At 43.6% G+C, this 21,142-nt stretch overlaps 1 protein-coding gene and 1 long non-coding RNA gene across 4 annotated transcripts in view; one reads left to right on the top strand and one right to left on the bottom strand.

The window, feature by feature from the left end:
• The window catches only part of LOC117347275, an 89,862-nt gene extending 74,555 nt beyond the window's left edge, over positions 1-15,307 (top strand). For all 3 annotated transcript variants that reach the window (XR_004536761.1, XR_004536760.1, XR_004536762.1), the window contains one exon: positions 14,533-15,307. This is a non-coding gene — a long non-coding RNA (uncharacterized LOC117347275). The remainder of the gene's footprint in view (positions 1-14,532) is intronic.
• A 1,263-nt stretch (positions 15,308-16,570) lies between these two features.
• LOC117347550 (complement receptor type 1-like) overlaps positions 16,571-21,142 on the bottom strand; it is a 131,080-nt gene continuing 126,508 nt past the window's right edge. Inside the window, exons 28-29 of the mRNA XM_033918638.1 lie at positions 18,238-18,340; positions 16,571-17,223 (exon numbers count right to left, since the gene is read on the bottom strand). Of these exons, the coding sequence (XP_033774529.1) occupies positions 18,244-18,340 (97 nt within the window). The 3' untranslated portion in view covers positions 16,571-17,223; positions 18,238-18,243. The remainder of the gene's footprint in view (positions 17,224-18,237; positions 18,341-21,142) is intronic.

Below are 21,142 nucleotides of genomic sequence, written 5' to 3'. Positions count from 1 at the left end.
CCACCCGCACCCGCATCCACGATCGGAACAAGAGGGAGCCCAAGCCCTCTTGCCCGGCCGACTCCCCAACTCCCCGACAATATCGGGCCAGGAGGGAGCCCAAACCCTCCTGGCCACGGCGACCCCTTACCCCCACCCCACACTACATTACGGGCAGGAGAGATCCCAGGCCCTCCTGCCCTCGACGCAAACCCCCCTCCCTCCAACGACCGCCCCCCCCCAAGAACCTCCAACCGCCCCCCCAGCTGACCCGCGACCCCCCTGGCCGACCCCCACGACACCCCCACCCCCCTTCCCCGTACCTTTGGTAGTTGGCCGGACAGAAGGGAGCCAAACCCGCCTGTCCGGCAGGCAGCCAACGACGGAATGAGGCCGGATTGGCCCATCCGTCCCAAAGCTCCGCCTACTGGTGGGGCCTAAGGCGCGTGGGCCAATCAGAATAGGCCCTGGAGCCTTAGGTCCCACCTGGGGGCGCGGCCTGAGGCACATGGGCCCAACCCGACAGAGCTGGGAGCAGGGCAGGGCGGGCGAAAGGAGAGTCGGGACAGCGCACGGAGAGGCGGGGCAGTGCACGGAAAGTCAGGACGGGTGAACGGAGAGTCGGGACAGCGCACGGAGAGTCGGGGCAGTGCACGGAAAGTCAGGGCGGGTGAACGGAGAGTCGGGACAGCGCACGGAGAGGCGGGGCAGTGCACGGAAAGTCAGGGAGGGTGAACGGAGAGTCGGGACAGCGCACGGAGAGTCGGGGCAGTGCACGGAAAGTCAGGGAGGGTGAACGGAGAGTCGGGACAGCGCACGGAGAGGCGGGGCAGTGCACGGAAAGTCAGGGAGGGTGAACGGATAGTCGGGACAGCGCACGGAGAGTCGGGGAGGGCGAAAGGAGAGTCGGGGTGGCCAGAGGAGAGTCGGGACGGGCGAAAGGACAGTCGGGCAGCATGCGCGGTATACCCGTGAGCGCAGTATACAAAAGTTTTTGTACATAAAATCGTGGTTTCTGCGCGCTATACCCGTGTGCGCGTTTTACACGGGTGCGCGTTATCTGCGTGAAAATACGGTAATTGGCATAGAGAGAAGTTCGATAACAATACAATAGTTTAGTTGGCTGATCAGGAAATTTGATTCCATTACTCCAGAAAGGACCACACACAGCAGCAATATCCACTTTAGTAGATATAGGATGGCTACTTCCTTTGGCCCTTCTGCATTGCAGGAGATAGTTGAAGGGGTTTTGCACCACTGCATTAGCCTGGAACTCTTGCTTGAGTTTGGCACTACATACGAAAGTTTTCAAACAGTAAATTTTGTGCAAGGCTAATATCTTCTGTTCCAGCAAACTGAATGATGAGCACGACTAGGACTCTCTGTGAAGGTCTTCTCCTGGAAACTGGTTTCACATGGTGGCTTAGATTTTAACATCTTTGTATCTAGCACCATTTGAAATCAGTGTTCTAGGTGTAAGAATTGCAGCAGCATGGCGGAAAAGAAGAAGATGCAGAAACAAATGAAATGCAAGACTGCTTTTAAAAATGGGCTGTGTATCCTGCAGCAGTTGCAATATCTAGTAACACTATGCCAGCTCATCCTTAATTAAAGGTTTTGATATTAAATGTCAATTCAGAAATTGTTCAGTAGTTTGTGGCCATTTCCTTTCAAATTACCACTTTTGAAAAGGCATCGCTACAGTGCCATACTTTCCTTTCGATTGTTCCACTTGCTTAATTTCTAGGCCTAGTGTTAATTCTGGAAGATGCTTGGTTGTAGCCAGGAGGAGTCTCTCGCATGTCCTAAAACATACTAGTATTTTAGGAAAGATTGAAAAAGCGGAGAAATTAGTGGAAGTATCCAATCGGAGTGTTTTTCTTTTGCATATGATTTCTGTATGAGAGGGAATGGGGTATTGACTTAAAAATGAAAAAAAGTTTAAAAGTGTGGTGCAAAAGTGAAAAAAAAAAAATCTAATCTACCCTTTCAAATGAAAAATAGCCATTGCAAAATGCTTAAATATCACGACATGTAAGCCAGCAAGGCTAAAATTTGCCTTTACCTTGAGTCCTTCTAGAACACTTCCAACTGGCATATTTTGTTCCCTATTAGCTGATGGAGGCATCCAGTATGCTAATGCCAAAACTTAAGAATTAACTAAAGGAACTGATATATAGGTGGAACTTGTTTCGCAGGGGACCCCAGCATCTTAAAACTATGTACTATAAGCAGAAACAGGTAGTCTAAAGCTAAAGGCTGCCAGAACTCTGCTATCGTCTCAGGCAGGTCCTGGACTAGTCTATCAGGACTATGCAGCCAGAGTGAGTACCTCTAAATCAGGAATCTCAAAGTCCCTCCTTGAGGGCCGCAATTCAGTCGGGTTTTCCCCAATGAATATGCATTGAAAGCAGTGCATGCACATAGCTCTCATGCATATTCATTGGGGAAATCCTGAAAACCTGACTGGATTGCGGCCCTCAAGGAGGGACTTTGAGACCCCTGCTCTAAATTAAGAAAGCTGCCACTTCAACCTTCAGGGGAATTAAGGGCTAGGCCCTGCTCAAGACCCCATTGCAAAAAGGCCAGGATAGAGGGCAGATTCGTGTGCAGTGGAGAGAAATCCTGCTTTGTGCACCTGCCTTTAAAGGCATGAAATAGGCATGAGCCTACAGCAAGATTGTGATGACCGAGGAGAGGCTGTGCTTGAAGTAGAGGGACTACCTGCCAAGGGCCAGGCCTTAAGACCAAGGGGCTTTGATCTTCCATGAGAACAGGTTCCTGCTACAGGAGCCCAAACCCTGCCAACAATTGAACCAATAGAAAAATATGGATCTAGACAAGGCTCGTCAACAGTGTCTTCCCAAACATAGGGCCAAATGTGGGTCAGCTGAGCTACCTCTGGTGCAGTAGGCAATTGCTGCTTTCAGCAAGACAGAACCCTAGCCATAAAGTCATGAAAGACAAGTATGGACACCAAGAACCAAAGCACTGAAGGCTTGAGAAACAACTCTACCTTATGGTCATGAGGATCTTTAAAGAGCTGAAACACTCTCCACCACGATAGTAGTAACTAGTCAACAGGACGTCCAGCCTTCGGGAGGGGATAGAGCCTGCCTATAGGCTTAGTGCTTCAGAGAACCTAATTTCCCACTCAGCTAACATCATCTGGGAGTGGGCATGATGAAAGCAGGTGGTCTGCAGAGATCCTCAGAAACAGGGTCTCCATCTGCACAGGCAGAGAAATGAGATTTGATCAGTTAAGGAAGTAAACTACTCCTGATAGGTTATCCCTGGATGAGTACGAGGCTTCTTTGTGTTGTTTGGGGATGCCTCTTCAAGAAGGGAACACACTTTATCCATATCTGCTCAGATTTCAAAGCACCACAAGGAAGGTTGGCCCATGTCACTAAAGGTAGGAGTTCAACCGTTGAACTTTTCCAACACTTCATGCAGGCTTGTAACATGTGAGCATCAGCACCTTCATTCCCACACTGGGAACAGGAAACCCTTACAACCCCTATAAGACCCTAAAGCTTAACACGGTGTATCTGATTTTGGTGATCCTATGGCAATGGCCTTTGCTCCCCGCAAAAATTGGCTGAAGAAGCCTACTACCAGCAGCACCATAGAAGCAAAATGTATTCCCCCCATCTTACAAGTAGGCAGTAGAAGCCGACTGCTCTACTTTCCTGAAAACTAGAGCTGCTCCCAGCCTGACACAGATCTGTCCACTCCAAGCTATGGAAAACTATTACTCAGCTACCGCTTATATTTTTTTTTTACGCTTTAAAGGAATCAGATAACTGTGGACAAAACAACACACCCTTCTCTCTCAAAATACTCCCCTTTTAATTTTGGGCTGCAGTGCAGAGAGGGAAGCTACTGAACTCTGCTAGAGCTTGTGGCCCTGAAGGAACAGACTCCTCCACACTCAAGCAAAGGAAGGTCCGTGGACAAGTCCCTAAGAGTGACACTTAGGCTAAGGATTGATTTCAAGGGCTGCAGGCTGTGGACTGTACCCTGGAGAGACCAGCGTATTCAGAAGAGCACTGCATCAGCCAATGTGTGCAATCTGCTAGAGGCAAAGAAATATTGAATATACTGGTGACGTTGTAGGAATTTTCTAATAGGGACATATAACCTGTCAGTACGGTCTTATTCAGTAGGATAAAGAATCAAAATTTGATGGTGTGTGTTTGAGACTTTTTTTTCTAGGAGAAACACTTGAATTCAGTGTGATGTTGAACTGTTTTTCATGTATCTTCCTGGAGATGATCTGTGATGAAGCCTAATAAGAATGACCTTACACAGGCTGACCGATTTCTCTTGGTGTTCAGAGTCACGTTTTTTGTCTAGCACCATTTGAAATCGGTTAAGATGTAGGGCAAAAAGCAACAGAGCAGAGATCCTTTGACAGCACACATAGTACAACTGGTCATCAAAAAGGTGAGAAATGCTAAGAATGTGATATATTCAGTCAAAAAAAAAATGTCATGCCTCATTCTTGTATAGAAACTGCCATCTCTCAGTATATTGGCCAATGGTTACCGTCTTCACCATTCCTAGGCTACAAAGAGATCAGCTTACAGCTATTTAGAATAAGTGTTAAAATCCCACCAACCTGCAAACTAGTTCTCAATGGGAAATGATTTACAGTTTCCCATTGAGAAATTGGATACTGGTTTGTTGGGGGGGGGTTACTTACATTTATTTATTTTAAAATTTTATATTCCATATATACCTATGTAGATTACAATAGAACATATCCTATATAATAAAACCCTAGCCGCGCACGCGCACTTACCTGCATGCTTCCGTGATCCAAAGGTCCGTGGCTAACGCTCCCTCTCTCGCAGACCACAAGGTGATGTGCGGTTTTGCCGGCTCTGGCTCCCTTTCCCTTCACGGATGAAGGTTATTTGTACGTACACTTTACTGCCATTTTATTTTAAAGTTCACAGCGGCAGTGGCTCCTCTCTCTCGCAGACCACAGAACTAAGGGAGTCAAGGCCCCAATTGTAAAGGTCGGCGTCTTCGCCCCTCTCCCCGGAACACCCGAAACCCTGTTCAGCCTCCCATCCGACCCTCCCTTCAGCTCCCTTAGTCACTTGCTGCCGCTCCGCTTCTCTTCCCGTGGTTCCGACAAACGTCCTGATTCCAGCAGCGGCCACAGCACTCTAAACACGCTGCTTCGCGGCCTGCTACTGCCCTGATTTGCTCTGCCCGACACGGCAGAGCAAATCAGGCCAGTAGAAGGCCGTGAAGCAGCGTGTTTAGAGTGCTGCGGCCGCTGCTGGAGTCAGGACGTTTATTGGGACCGTGGGAAGGGAGGGTCAGATGGGAGGGAAAGGAGGCTGCTTGGGGGGGCAGGAAGACAGAAGGGGGGCCACGGAGAGACAGTCAGGGAGGAACTGGAGGGGAAGAGGGAAAGGGGGCTGCTTTGGGGGAGGGGTGTGCTGGGAGGCAGACAGCTTTGCTTTGGGGGAGGAAGACAGAAGGGGGCCCACGGAGAGACAGTCAGGGAGGAACTGGAGGCGGAGAGGGAAAGGAGGCTGCTTTCTAGCACCCGTTAATGTAACGGGCTTTAACACTAGTAATCTATAATGTTAAAGAACAAAAGACACCACATATTACATTACAGATTTCTATTCCGCCATTACCTTTCGGTTCAAATAACATATAACAAAATGACAATCAAACCACCCTTCAAAGCGCCTCTATAATAATGACCTCAACCTCAAAAGGATCAAAAAGGCTTTTCATAATGGAAACAGTGAAAATGGTGGTATTCCTACGTTTTTGTATTTGTTGCAATCTCTGCGGAGAGTTTTAAGACATGGCATTGTAAAATCTTTAAACTGATTTGGGGAAGGAAGCATCCAAGGGCAGCTAGAAAAGCAATGTTTAAAGTCAAAGGAGAAGGTAGTCTTGGGATCCCTAATTTAGAGACATGTATAGCAGTCCCACTTAGGCAGGCATTAGTGGAAGAGCAAGCAGCTCCTACTAAGCTACGGGTAGAAGTTGAACAAGGTGGGGATCTATTCCCCAGAGGCGTTTCCCAAAACGAGTCAGAGAGATTCCTATTGTAAATCCTTTTATTCAATAAATTCTTAAAATTTGGAAGGGATCTAAGGGTTTGCTGCTTAGGGGTAGGTGTTTCATTATTTGACAATTGGCTATACTAGGGATGAAGAACCGGATGGATTTTTAGGAGGTGGAAGAAATTAACCTTGAGATGTTTTGGTCAGTTTCTGGAGGGAGAACCAGTTCATGAGTTTTTAGTTCTCAGTGAGTAATATTATCTGTGCCCTAGGCACTCATTTCCCTATTTACAAGTTAAAGACTTCATACAGAAGAGTCCTCTTGGAACACCTGGTTATCTGTTAAAATCTACATTTGAGGAGTTGGGCAAACCAGTTGGACAGGGATTTATTTCGGTCCTATATAAAATGTTGCAGAAGTTGAGAATTGCATGGGAACAAGATTTAGGTGAAGAGTGCTTACTGTAGAGGAATGGGCACGTTTCTCTACATCTATACCATATTGCCTAGGTCCCTCCAATTTTAGAAAATGCTATTATATTAGTTCAGTGGCACTTAAACACCAGTTTTGGGTTCCATACCCAAAGCTATTGGTAGTCAATGTTGGAGAGGGTATGGGGCCCAAGGTACTTTCATACGTAGATGGTGGAACAGTTCATATTTACAAGAAGTCTGAGTAGTAATAATAATTTATTTCTTATATACCGCCAAAGCCATGGTAGTTCGAGGCGGTTTACAATAAGAAGAGCTGGACAATCAGCGACATAGTTGGATTGAAGAAGAAATGAATTAAGTATACAGAATAGGAGTATATGAGTAAATTGGTGCGTTATACAGTACCTCTGAAGATAGAGACCACCCTTTTGGGTGGCAGAGTGGGAGATCTTGACGAACCTTAAGAGAAAGTAATGTTATTAGCTTTCACAGTAGCCAGAATAGTTGTTGCACACAGTTGGCAAAGGCATATTCTGCCCACTTTGGAGCAGGCTCAGGCTCAACCTCAATTGGGTGAGTGTGTGATTGCTGTAGATTGTCTGTTCTGATGTTTCTGCAATGGCAGCAATTTGGAGCAGTTACATGGAACTTGAACAGATATGGGCAACCTTAGGCTTGTAGATATTTGTATTCTCATTATATAGTTTAAATTTTGAACACTGAATGTTAAGCAGAATCATATTTGTTACCAGTTTATGTGGAGGGGGGTTATTGGGGGATAAATTTCTTGTGAATGTATATTCTTGTGGTGTATATTTTGGAAATATGGTAATGTAGAACTCCCTATGCTTTTGTATTATTCTTTATATATTTACATTTTGAAAATAAATTACTACATAATTGTGCTCTAGAAGAGTAAAAAACCAATTTTGTTCTCTGATAATGTGCCCTATGATTCCTGACTGATCTCAAACTATGGATAGGATGATACACAGATAACATGCGCTTCAAGATCACAGAGCATCATGATAAAGCAGTTGTTGAACTGATGATAATCTAAAATGTTAAAGGCAACCAATGGAAAGTTTGCAGGATAGGTGTAACATGCTCCCTTTCTAGCAGTGCCAGTCAAAAGTCTGGAAGCCGCATTTTGAACCAATTGCAATGCCCTGCACTTTGCAACAAAAACCCGAGGTACAAAGCATTGCAATAGTCCAAACACAAACTCACCAATGCATCCACAACTGTCCTGACATTTGATGGCAAGAGCAAAGTCATTTGGAAAATCGCACATCATACAACTTGCAATATTTGGATTCGCATACTTATGGTACAATCCAAAATTATTCGCAAGGACCACAATTTGTTCTTTACTGGTAAAGTCATTCCTTCAATGTCCACTCTAACAAGCCAATTCACCCTCTCCTGTCTCCCAATCATTATGACCACCTCAACTCCTTGGCAAAATCATGCTTTTTCAGCCTTCACATGCTGAGGAAAGCTAGATCCTACTTCAGCCAACAACACTTTGCCATCCTTGTCCAATCCATCATCCTCTCCAAACTAGATTACTGCAACGCCATCTACTTAAATCTATCAAAAAAAGTATTCTAAGACTCCAGCTAATCCAGAATACTGCAGCCAAACTGATCTTCTCAAAACGCAAGTCTGACCATGCCTCCCCACTCCTTGCCAAACTTCATTGGCTCCCAATAATCTCCAGAATCCATTTCAAATGCTCCTGCCTGGCTTTCAAGATCATTCACGGAATCCTGCCTCCTCTTATCCCACTGTCTTTCAACTCCTCCAGTCCCGACTCCTCCAGAACTGCCCAAAGGCTTAAACTAGCCTTCCCCTCTCCACGCGGCATTCACTATTCAGGCAAACTGGGAAAATCCCTTCTCTTCAAAATCACAGGTCTTTGGAACGACCTCACCACCCCGCTGCGGAACCTGAGCTCCCTTCAGTTATTCCGCAAAAAAATGAAAACCTGGCTTTTCAGCAAATTGTAGCTCTATCCTTTCCCCCTTTCTCTCCCCCCCTTCTACACATAAGTTCATGTAATCCTTTTTCTTCTTCTCTACCCACTATTTTAAGTTCTTGTAAACCATGTCGAGCTCCATTCTCATGGAGATGATGCGGTATATAAACTTAAGGTTTAGATTAGATTAGATTATCATCTCCATTTGCCCTACAGTCAGTAGTATTTAATGGCTTGCATTCATTCTAATTTTCTCAAACAATTCTGATAAATATTATTGACAATCAGTCCAACTACCTATCACTGGAAAATAAAATTGTACATCACCCACATAAATCTTAAAATCCACTCCTAATTTTGATAAGTACTAGATCCAAGTCTGTAAAGTATTACATAAAAGAGCAGACAAGGCAGAGTCTTCTGGTCCACACCCTGTGACACAGATGTGGTTCCATTACTTTTCACCTGAAAGGTTCTCCCACTCATATACTCGTACAAAGAAGTTAAAAATATCAAAAGTAATGAATTCCAAATCTTAAAAACAAAGAATTTTGATGAACATTTTTATTCTTGATATTTTTAACTGTTGGAAAAGATTGGAAATCATAATCGGGAACAATTATTTTGGACCTAACAAATTAGGAAAATTATTAGGATCATCCCCATACAAAGTTTTATACAGCAGCAACATAATTTAAACTTAATTTGCAGATCCATTGGTAACCAATGTAAATCCAAAAATACAGGTATAGCATGATCAAATCTTGAACTCTGGTATATCGACCTTGCAGCTGTATTTTGAACTAAAAGTTTTGCCAATATCCTGGAGTACAAAGAGATGCAATAATCCAAAAAACATAAAATAGATGGAATTAACACTGTTGTTAAAAAATAAGAATGAATCAATCACAATTGCCTTAAAAAATAATTCTGAACCAGAGTTAACCTGTGGTTCAAAGGTCAATGAAGAATCCAAAACACTAGTACTTTTGAGGTAAAATTCATAACATTAACAGAATTTGGAATAATGTCTTTATTCAAGCCAACCCAAGTAGCAATTATATACCACTCAAACGTTTCTACAGAAGAAGGAAAAGATCTTGGTAATGCTAGTTACGGTACTTATGAAACCTCCATGGCAATCCAGCACATTGTCATTGCAAGATTATTGTATCCTTTCATTCACCTTATGTGCCTGTAATGCTACATAATATAATAGCGGATTTTTAGACTGCATAACCATGAGTTCGATGCAGTTAACCAAAAATTATATTAAAAAATGTTCACAAAAGCTGTATTGAAGAAGCAGTGGACGGAAATCTTTATATGAAAGAGTGTGCTTGTGATATTTCTTACTTTTACAGCCCTTAGATGGCAGAAATATAAAGAGGGCATAAAGATTTTCTTCTATTCTTGGCCGGCTAGTGGGAAGCTCCGACCAGCAGGCTCGCGCCTCCGCTGACTTGTGGGCCTTCCCGATGCATCATGGGATGCACCGGGGAGGGGCCCTTAAGGCCCTGATTGGCCCAGGTGGAGACTGGATGTGCCATTTGGCCTTTATGTTGCCATGTTTTTATGTTCTCAACCCAGTCCTCAGGACACACTTAGCTGTCAGGTTTTCAAGATATCTGTAATGAATATGCAGAGACAGATTGCATACAATGGAAGAAGTGCAAGCAAAATTTATTTCCTGAAAACCTGATTGGTTGGGTGGGTCCCGATGGTTCTAGAATTTAAGATGATTCTTTAAGCTTCACTTGGTCCCTCATGTTTTCCATGAAGACCCAACAATGATCTACTTGTATTCGTAACTATATATTTGAAACTATGACCTAACTGTATTAATAGCTATACTGATCTACTGGTACCAGGAAATCCTACTGTATGTCCGCATTAATCTGTCCATTAACTTCCTGGGTAAGTCTTCCTTGTGAAGAGTTTATATTGAACCCCAATGGAACTAGGTTAAGTACAGTAAAGCTTGTCTAGCTAGCAACATGAACCTTTGTCATTGTACCTGTTGGAGTTTTGCAGAATTAAACATTTTACTTTTCTTGTTCACTGTTAAGTTTTCAATTCATTGATCGTCAATGTTTATATATTTTTTTATTTGGTCTCAAGGAACCATGACCTTAAATCACCAGGGAATAGCTTGCAGAGCAAATGAGACCAGTTGGCAGGCAGGAGCAAATGCACAGCACAGAACTCTAGATTAACCCTGAGAGGAGGAGTAGGGGTAACACTGACACTACACAACGGTGTCAGTCAAAATACAGTTTAATCAAGACATTAATTATCTGTGCATAGTCCCATGGATCAAATAGATGTTGAGATCAGTATTCTCAGCAGTTCACTACAGTCTCAATTACATTAATTTCTACCCTTTAATAGAACCGTGCTCAGAATTATGGAAGGTCAATGGACCTCATGTGTTAGCAGCAAGTTAGAAACTGACCTTACCACTTAGGAAAGTCAGAAACACAAACGGGTGGCAGCCTGGCACAGCTGGGGATAGTTTTGAGGCAGGTAAGAAAAAGAAGGGGCTAGTTAGGTCTAAGACAGTGTATCTCAACTGTGTGCCTCCTGAGATTCCAAGTGTGCCATGGCACACTGAGGAGGAAGAAAGGCGCCTGCCAGCTGACTTCCCTATGCGGTACAGCGCCAGCGCTGCCCGATTCACCGAAGGCTTCATGTTTCCCCCTTCTCTCAAGCGTCCTCCTGGTCTCACCTTTAAAGCTAATTACAGCAGCCTGCAGAGGATCACAGATAGGTAAAATGATTTTATTTTCAATATAGTGATTGAAATGTGTCATTTTGAGAATTTATATCTGCTGCGTATATTGTATGTATTTGCAAAATGAATGGAAAAAATTGCATTACAATTAGTAAAGGGGATGGGATCTGGGCAGAGCTTGGGTGGGCCTAGGGAGGACTGTGGTTGGGGTACTCGGTTGATATTTGTTAGCTTGAAGTAGTTGAGAAACACTGCTGTAGGCAATCCGCTCTCCTCTCCGGCCCTCTTCCCTGCTGGCACCCCCTACTGGCATCTCAGGGCCCATCTGGAGGGCCTTATCACATGTGTTGACATGATGATGTCATCAAGGCGATGTCCGTGCACTTCTGGGTGCCTAAAGCCGTGGCCACTACCTTTAGTGTGCCCCAGCTCAAGAAAGTTTGAGAGACACTGGTCTAAGAGGTTAAAACAGGAATAAGAAAATGGGAGGTAGCTAAGGGTGTTAGAAGGGGATGGGTAGCTGCAGTTAGGAATGAGGGGAAGCCTAAGAGGTGTTGTCAAGGGTAGAGACTAGGAGCATGAAGAGGGGAGTGGGCAACTGCAAGATCTCCATTTTGCCTAAATTTTTTCTTACCTGCTACACAGGGAGCAGCCTACTCCCTAGTGCTTCTGCATGCTCTTTTCCTTAGGATCCTGAAATCCCATTATCAGCCTGCAGATGCACTCTGTTGCTAGATGTATACTTATCAGCACTGGATTCTATAAGAAATGCTGCACATGGAATGAGACACAGGGAGAGGGTTGTGCCTTGTGCTGCAGTTAAGAGCAAAAAATCTTTATAGCTGTGCTTTTCAAAAATGTTCCAGTTTTAACAGCTTCCTTTGGAGGGAGCTGTGCCTTGTTCTGGGTATTAATGCAAAGATCTTAACCATGCTGTTAAAGCAGGTTACAGTGCAGGATTTTAAGCAAAGCCCTTCAGTGAATCCCAGCTCATTAACAGGTATGCCTGAGGTATTTGAACAGAGCATTGTGGGAAAGGGGGGGATGGAGAAGATAATTTTTCCTACTATGATACGGGATATTAGCAGTACTTGTAGGGATTGGGACCCTCAGGATTTAAATTCTGAGCTTTTTAATTTTCATTAGCTAGAGCAAGAGAGAGCTTTGCCTGCAGGTTTTTGTGCTTAGGATATGAAGTTTCAGAGTTTTTTCATTTTTCAATAGCCGGATCTTATGGCAGACCCAAGTGCTGGCAATTTTAGAAGTTGTGCAGTTGTACTATGTGCATGTTTAAAACTTGCTTCATGGAGTGTATGGTTTTTGCTTCTATTCCCCCCTTCTTTTTTTTTTTTTTTTTTTTTTGGGGGGGGGGGTAGTCTGGGACTACAATGTAGCTGTAGTATCAATGCAGCAGCAATCTGGAAAAAAGTGTATGCAGATTAGCAGGGTATGCTGGAGAGAAATTTGTGTGTGCCTGTGTGCTGGAAGAGAAATTTCCTCTACAAGATTTTCTGCAAGACTGAAACTCAGCTTTTTTTTTTACAGCAGCAGAGGGTACTTAGGAGAGAATGATACGGTGGTTGTTACCTGCGGCTAGCTGCGGGTAACCTGCCGAAACGGTGACAAAAAAAAAAATAAGGTCACCACCGCCCCATGGAGCGTGAATGGTCTTGTCTCTGCAGTTAAAGGAGTGAGCATGCGCGGTGAACGAGCATGCAGTCCAGCAGCCCCCTCTCTCCCAGCCATGCATATCCCTCCCTCCCTTCCCCTTACCTTCTCTTCATGGCGATTTCTATAAAGCTGTGCGTTTTATTGCAGACAGAGCCTTGAAGTCACGTCTTGTATGGCTGGAAAAGTCTTCTCTGATGCAACTTCCTGTTTCTGGTTGCATCAGAGACTTTTCCAGCAGCTGAGATGCGACTTCAAGGTTCCAGCTGCAATACAATGCATAGCCTTGTAGAAATTGCCACAAAGAGAAGAGGAAGGGAGGGAGATGCACAGCCGGCGGGAGGGAGCTTCTGGACCGCACGAAGGGTGTGTGTGGGGGGGGATGGAGAAGAGAAGATGCTGAAACAGCCTAAAGGGAACTGGGGAAGAAAGAAGGGAGAAGATGCTGGGAAATGGGGAAAAGAGAATGGAGAGAACACGCTGGGAAATGGGGAAGAGAGAGTGGGAAGATGACGCTGGGAAATGGGGAAGAGAGAGTGGGGAGAAGACGCTGGGAAATGGGGAAGAGAGAGTGGGGAGAAGACGCTGGGAAATGGGGAAGAGAGAGTAGGGAGAAGACACTGGGAAATGGGGAAGAGAGTGGGAAGACGACGCTGGGAAATGGGGAAAAGTAGGAAGACGACGCTGGGAAAGAGGCTACATTAAGAATATTTGAATCGCTATCACCTTTTACTCTTCCCTATCAATCTCCCTTGCCTTTGCTCCTTCCCTCCCTTCCCCAATTCCATCCACTTTGGTTAACTCCTTCTACCTAAAGAACAATCTTCTCTCTAGGTTTACGGGGACGGGGCAGTGATGGGGACTGGAGACATGAAACAGATTTTTTCCCTGTATCATTCTCTAGTACTTAACTTTAACCATTTAACACTGTATTTATTGCTCAGAGCTGGAGATCAACCCCTTTTCATTACAACATGGGCTGCTCAAGAGCTTGAGCTAGGAATTTCTATCTGTAGTAAAAAAAAAAAAAAAACCAGGGGGAGAGGGGGGGGCAGATAAATAATTGCTGCACTAGGATACAGACAGGCAGCTGTAGCCATTTAACACTGTTAGTGGCCATAGGTGGCTGTGGACGTATCCCTGATCTACAGGGTATTTCCCAAGCAGAGTAGAAATGGATTCTCAGCACATAGAGTAAGTATTGTTATCCTGGCAGAGGGCATATTGCTATGCTGTTACCATGTGATCTATACTGGTGGCCATCTTAGTAGGGGCAAATTTGTCATATCACTTCCTGTTCAATAGCCATCTAGGAAAAGGACATGTCCTGTTTTACTATGTGAGTGCCACTGGTGGCCATCTTTATTTGGGGGCAAATTGGTAACATCACTTCCTTCTCGGCCATTTTGGAATAGGGTATGTTGTCCAGCCTATGTGGGCTACACTGGTGGCCATCTTTAGTAGGGGAAAATTTGTAACATTACTCTCCTAGTGGCTACTGCAAGCAGAGAGGAATGGGATCTGTACAGTTCTTGTTTTACAACAAAGGGTTATAAGTAACAGCAGCAAAAATATTATGAGTTTTAATCAAATTGAATTTCAAATTAAGAAAAGTTCAGAATTTAGGTAAGTCACTCACCTAGAGGAAAGCATACGTGGAAGGAATGTAACTAATTGGCTATTTCTTTTAGCATCTTTCACACAGCTTATAAAACATTGATGACACATCCTCGGCAGCCAGTGCTCAAAAAGTCTTGCTGAATGACACTACTAATCTAATGGTTTCATCTCCAGTGGGAGGAAGAGCGAGCGAGCAAGACAAAAGACAGGACAGTAAGCCTCATCTAGCTAAAGGCGGTCTGCTGTTCAAAGCCTATGTAATCTTCAGTTGGTTTGTATTATTAGCATAGGTTGGTGGGTGGTTAAGGCTTATGAAATCCTGATCATATTTGTGGGGCTTACATATTTCCTACTATTCAGACTCTGCAAATCACACACAAGAAGTCAGCCCCCCAGCAGAACAGGGAGTTATTTCAGGATACAGCAGGCCAAGAAACAAAGGGCTTGAGTTATCCAATTGTTTGCAGAAGTCATCTATTCCATGCAGATCGGGCAGATTTCTCCATGTGGGTACTTCCACAAACAGCTTTCAGTTCTGCACGTTCGATGAAAAACAGCGCAGAGGTATCCATTTTACAAATTGGAGTTCAGTTCTGCACACAAGTGCTTCTAGTTCTGATTAGGACATGAAGCTAAAAGGCAGGGAGACTAGGGAAACCTATGTTTGCTTTATCTGGTAAGGTGGAAAATAGTGGGAGCTGTGTGACTCGAAAGGCTAGGCACCCTGCCCTGAAGTGAACTGGATAGAATCTTCATGTATGTAATTGCAAGATACTGCAAAATGTGTTTAATGTATGTAAGTAGTATAATGCTGCGGCCTTAATAAATCCACTCTTCTTAGACATATTGGTGTGTGTTGATATTATATGTGGGTTGAAAGGGTTCCAATTTTACATTACAGAGTTCATATAACAATGCAATAATGTACATTTGTAGCTAAAGAAACTTCAGTAACAAAAAGAGCATACTTGATCATAACTTTTATTTACAGGAAATCTAGCATCATTCACACTTCAGAAAAACCTTTCCCATGCTTTGAGTGTTTTTACAGTTCCTTCATGTATGAATAAAGCGTTCTAGCTGCCGTTAGTCTGCTTAGATACATAGAACTTTTCTATTTATAAGTTGTGCTAAACATAAGATTACAACAGCACAGCCCTAGAAAATTAGTGAAATGTGTCACAGAGTAACAGCAAATAAAGGCAACCTTTTGGGTGTGTGCATCTCTATAAGAGACACTGCCCTCTCCATAACCTAAATCTCTCCAATGTGTAGGATTGCTTTTTAGGGCAGGCTCATCAACTGCCATAGTACAGAGTCACTTTAATGACCCACCTATGGCAATCGGACTGAAAAATTGCTTAACCATAAATAAACGAGGATCATTTGCTCAACTACATCAATTCCATTTGTAATATAGACAAATCACATTGTTATGTTGCCACAGATTCCTTTCACTTCTACATGGCTCTTGCACTACAATCAAATAGTATGTACATAGAGACTGGGAATTATTTAACAAAGACAACCCCCCTCCCTCCCCTCCCCACACACACATTTTCTGGTACACCATTTATCTTTACAGACCTGCAGGCTATTTTTTAAAAATGAGATCCTGACTTTTGCTACTTTTAGGATGTTGGTAGATGGGCCCTGCAGTAGACACACCACCATTGGTAAATGACTGGCAGTGCTCTCTACACAAACCTATTTCTCTGCCTATTTGGCAACCTTTGGTTTAAAAAGATTACTGTGAGAGCTTGTTAAACTCATTTAGGGGCAAGCTTCAATGATTTTACCACTCAGCTCTAGATGCAAATCTTACCAAAAATCATTTGAACGCACACACCCTTAGTTAAACTTGCAATTTTTTTTTTTTTTTTTTTTTTTAAACACATTACTCTTCTCCCTCCGAATCTGCAGTTTCAATATCCGCAGTTTCGGTTATTCACGATTTTTTATTTAAAAAAAAAAAAAGCTAATTCCTGACCTTTCCGCATCCCAGACCTTACCTGGTAGTCTAGCAGGTTTTCAGGGCAGGAGCAATCTTCCTAAGCTCCTGCCCCTTGCAGATCACTCATAGAAAATGGCTGCGGGGAGTTCCCGTCGAAGTCTCGAGAGACTACGGGAATTTATGGCAGCCATTTTCTATGAGTGATCTGTATGGGGCAGGAGCGTAGTTAGATCGCTCCTGCCCCGAAAGCTCGCTAGACCACCAGGTAAGGTCTGGGAGGCGGGAAAGTCCGGAATGAGACATGGGTGGGTGAAAGCTGGCCAAAAATCTATTCGCAATTTTTCACTTTGCGGTCCGGCTCTGCACCCAACCCCCATGAATACTTTCACACTGCAAAAAAGCAGCAAATCATACTTTGGATCATTAACCACAGGATAAGGTGCTTTTCTACTCGAGTTGCAACATAAGGCACATTTGAGCTTGTTGAAGATGTGGGGCCTTGAAATGGGGTTAAATGGTGATGCCTTACCATTTCTATAGTTCATCTTCAGAGTTGCACAAATGGCAAGACAGTCTCTAGAGGCCTCCAAATAGAATCCTTTACAGTTCAGGGCTTGATAAATTGTGGGAGCAATAAAAGGAAAAGGTGTTTGTTCACTAGTAAAACTGGATCCAAACTTCCACAGTAGTATCAGTTCAAACATATGAAAAATGTCTTTTCAATTTAAAAATCATCTGTTCTTCATGTGGAAAAATTTATCCATCACAATTTTTATAGTGAGCATTATAAGAATTAGAGGCACGTTTCCTAAGAAAATTAAAAAAAAAAAACAACACACATATTAAAATGCAGCTGGTGAGATTTTAGAACGTGAGGGGATTTCTGCTTTCCACTCTGTTCATGCTAAAGAACTAAGAGTCTCCCCAATTTCCTTTACTACCGCTGATTAGAGAATTACACAATAGAATAGTCACTTCTCACAAATAGTAACTTAGAAACTTAAACAGTTGGACTATATAAGGATTTGAAAAGGCCAGCCATGAAGCTTCAAAAAGTTATGGCTGGCAAAGTCAGTGTTGTAACAATGACCAGGTCCCCCAAAGGCCAGTCCTCCAAAATAAACTTCAAATTCATGCCACCATCCAGCTGCACAGTACTGGTTTTCCATCCACTAAATCGGATGAAAAAGCTGTACACCCAACAAGGAGGGTTTGGAAAATTGATTTCAGAAAAACATTTCAAGTGGTTAAACTGGCAAACTGGTCTTGGCTATCTCAGCTATAACTACCAAACCTCTCTCTCTGCTTATTTACATAATTATAATTATAGCTAATATAAACACACACAAAGCAATTATAAATATTTCACACTGACAAGAAAAAGCTGCAATGTTAGCCATGAAATTAAAACATAAAGCAGACAATGAGAAAGGGGAGCCGACTTTAGATGAACGCGATGAAAAGGCCTATTTTTGGTTCTCATTGACCTAGTATAAGCTATGACATGCATATTTGCCTTAAGTGGTTTACATTTAAGAAAAACTAAAGCTCAAAATGATCCAAAAAGCAACACATAGCAAAGTCCTAGAATTAGAATGCAAAATACCATGTTATGGACAGAGGTAGGAAAACTATCAGAAAATTTATGAAGCATTCACATCTAATTACAGCTGCGCGCAGTGTGAACAGAAACATACAAGACAGTCATGGTAAAGTATTCAAACAAGTTGGAAGAAAGAATTAAACATAGGTCTATTGGCGATGACAAGCAAGTCATCGGGACATTTGCAGGCTCAAGCTGATGGAAATGAAACAAGTATACCTTTTATTACGGTAACTTTTTGTCAGAATCCACTGACTGACTCGTGGGCGTTACTTTGGGATTTAGAGGAACATCTTTCCTGCTTTCATTTGTGTCGTACACGCTGAACAGTAAAGGAGGAAAAACACTAAATTGCAATAATTCATGAATAAATTAATTCAAAGTGAAGGACAGAAAAAAAAAATTCAAGTTTTCTTAGAGGACACGTCGAAACAACTGGTGAGCGTGTCCCGGAACTCCAATCTAATTCCGGTTGGGTATAAAGTAGAAGTTGTTTTTCTAAACACAAATACAGTGGAACCTTGGTTTACGAGCATAATTCGTTCCAGAAGCATAATTCCAGAAGCATAATTCGTTCCAGAATACTTGTATATCAAAGCGAATTTCCCCATAGGAACTAAGGGAAACTCGCTTGATTCGTTCCCACCCACCCCCATCCCCCGAGCCAGTGGCACTGCTCTACCCCCCCCAGAACCGGCATTGCTCCCCCTACTCATGAAGGCCCCCCCCGCTCATTTCACCCCCCCCCCTCCGTGTGATCTACCATCACTGGTACTACAGTGGTACCTCAGTTTATGAGTGCACCGGTTTGCGAGTGTTTTGCAAGACGAGCAAAACATCCACAAAATTGGCGCCTCAGAAACCGAGCTTGCCTCTATTTACGAGCGCCCCCCCCCCCCGCGTGATCCGGCACCCCCCAATGTCGCACCCCCCCCCCCCCGCGATCCTGCATGCTCGGAGAGAACGGGAACCCGAAGGCCTTGAGCATGCGCAGATGCTCAAGGCCCAGTGCGAAGGAGACAGATCTTCGGGCACGAGCACCACCAGCATGTCCTGTGCATTGGTGCCGGTGCAAATGGGGGTAAGGAATGTGATCGGGTGGGTGCCTGGGGCATGCTGGATCGCAGCGGGGGGGGTGACACGAGCAAAGGGGTGCCGGATCGCGGGGGGAGGGTGCCAGATCGCGGGGGTGGGGGCCCGCTCGTAAATCAAGGCACACTCAGTTTCTGAGGCGCCGATTTTGCAGATGTTTTGCTCGTCTTGCAAAACACTCGCAAACTGGTGCACTCGTAAACCAAGGTACTACTGTAGTACCAGAGATTAAAATGTTTCCGATTGCCCAGTTTACACTAGAAAAAAAAAATCAGTTAAAATGTTAAATCCTTGAGACTTCAACACACTAACTTAAAAAAAAAAAAAAAAATCAAATGGATCTCTGAAAGATTATATTACTCTCAGAATGTATTGCATTTTTAATCAAAGAATGTAAAAATGTGTAGCCAAGATTGATGTTTTTCCCCTTTTATCAAGTCAGAACTGATCAGCAATATAGGATTACATTCTATGCAGCTGTACACATTTAGACAAAAAAAATCATGATTAGCAAAAACAGTTACTTTTCTATAGCAAAATTTGCCAAGAAAAACAGAATTACCGTATTTTCATGCATATAACGCGCACCCGTGTAAAACACGCACACGGGTATAACGCACGGGAAACCGAAATTTATGTAAATAAATTAACAGATAGCGCGCACCCGCGTATACCGCGCATGCTGCTCATTGAATTAAAATCTCCTCCTGCCTTGCCGTCCCGACTCTCCTCTTGCCGCTCTGCCCCGAATCGCCGCCCTGCTCCTGCCTGTCCCCCCTTAAAGGTCTGCCTGTCCCCCCTTAAAGGACTGCTTGTCCCCCTTGAAGTCCTGTCCCCACCCTGAAAGCCTGATGCCCCACCCCGAAGGACTGCTGGCCCCCCCACCCTGAAGGACCGCTCGCACCCCCCTGACGTCCGATTCATCCCCCAGCCCCCCCCCCCGCACCGTTTGCGGTGAAGAAGCAGCCTACCATGGTTCGCGATGCCAGTGAGCCCTGCTGCTTCCTCTGCCAGCGGTCCCGCCCCTTCTCTGAGCCCTGCGCTGCATCCTCTGCCGCGGTCCCGCCCTTTCTCTGATAAAGCTGTAAATTTATGTAAATAGTTGCTGATTGCCTCTAACTTGTTCGTAATACAGCTGGAAGACAGGCTCAGCGAGAATAATGGAGGGACACTGTGCCTGTTTCTATTACTGTCCATGGAGAACCTCAACCACAAGTAAGCAATCTTGCTAGTCTGAACAAACAGTAGACTCCGAAGCTGAGAGCGGCTTTAAAATGCTAGTGTTTCCTAGGTTGTTACCGATTCTTTCCTAAAATTTGGATTGATCAAAGATGGCCAACTAAGGACGGAAGAAAAACTGCCATATTCAGGTGGCTCCAAATGATGACCTAGATGGGGCTCCAAATTCTCTACACACAGCAGAATCTAAGTCAGCTCACCAAATTATCCATGTGCCTATACACAACCCTAACATGAATACTAGATAGTAAATTGGTGTTAAATTCACTCTCCATTTGGACTCAAACAGGGAACAAAGACAAAATTTTGCAATGACAATGACATCACAATACAGTTAATTTTTTCAAAGTTATCATTTGCAATTTACAGCTTTATCTGCCAAGGGCTAACAAATGCCTCATTTATGCCAGGGTCGTTTCTTATTCAGGAACATGTGCAATATACAGCAGCTAACACAGGATTATGACTTAAAGATTTTATATTTACTATAATTTGTATCTATGCTGCCCTATTTTAAAGGTAAATCACAGCACCAAACTCAGTAAAGAGCTTCACCCTCATGCCCAAAATAAACACCAGACTTCAGCTATGAAATACAATGAAATTGTACTTTGTTTAAAAAAAAAACAAACCAAAAAAAAACACACCCCCTATCCATATTCTATAAATCAATTTCCAGGGAAATCATGCTGACCCACAATTTTAGTGTAAAATGTATAAATTTTGCTTTTATGTAAAGGAAGTACTTGATTTTAATTATGATCAGTTTCATCATTCTGTATATTTTAGAATA

Source organism: Geotrypetes seraphini, chromosome 13 (genome assembly GCF_902459505.1).
Source record: "Geotrypetes seraphini chromosome 13, aGeoSer1.1, whole genome shotgun sequence".
NCBI classification, from domain to species: domain Eukaryota; kingdom Metazoa; phylum Chordata; class Amphibia; order Gymnophiona; family Dermophiidae; genus Geotrypetes; species Geotrypetes seraphini.
The sequence above is the reverse complement of the archived record's forward strand: the minus strand, read 5'-3'. Positions and strand labels throughout refer to the sequence as shown.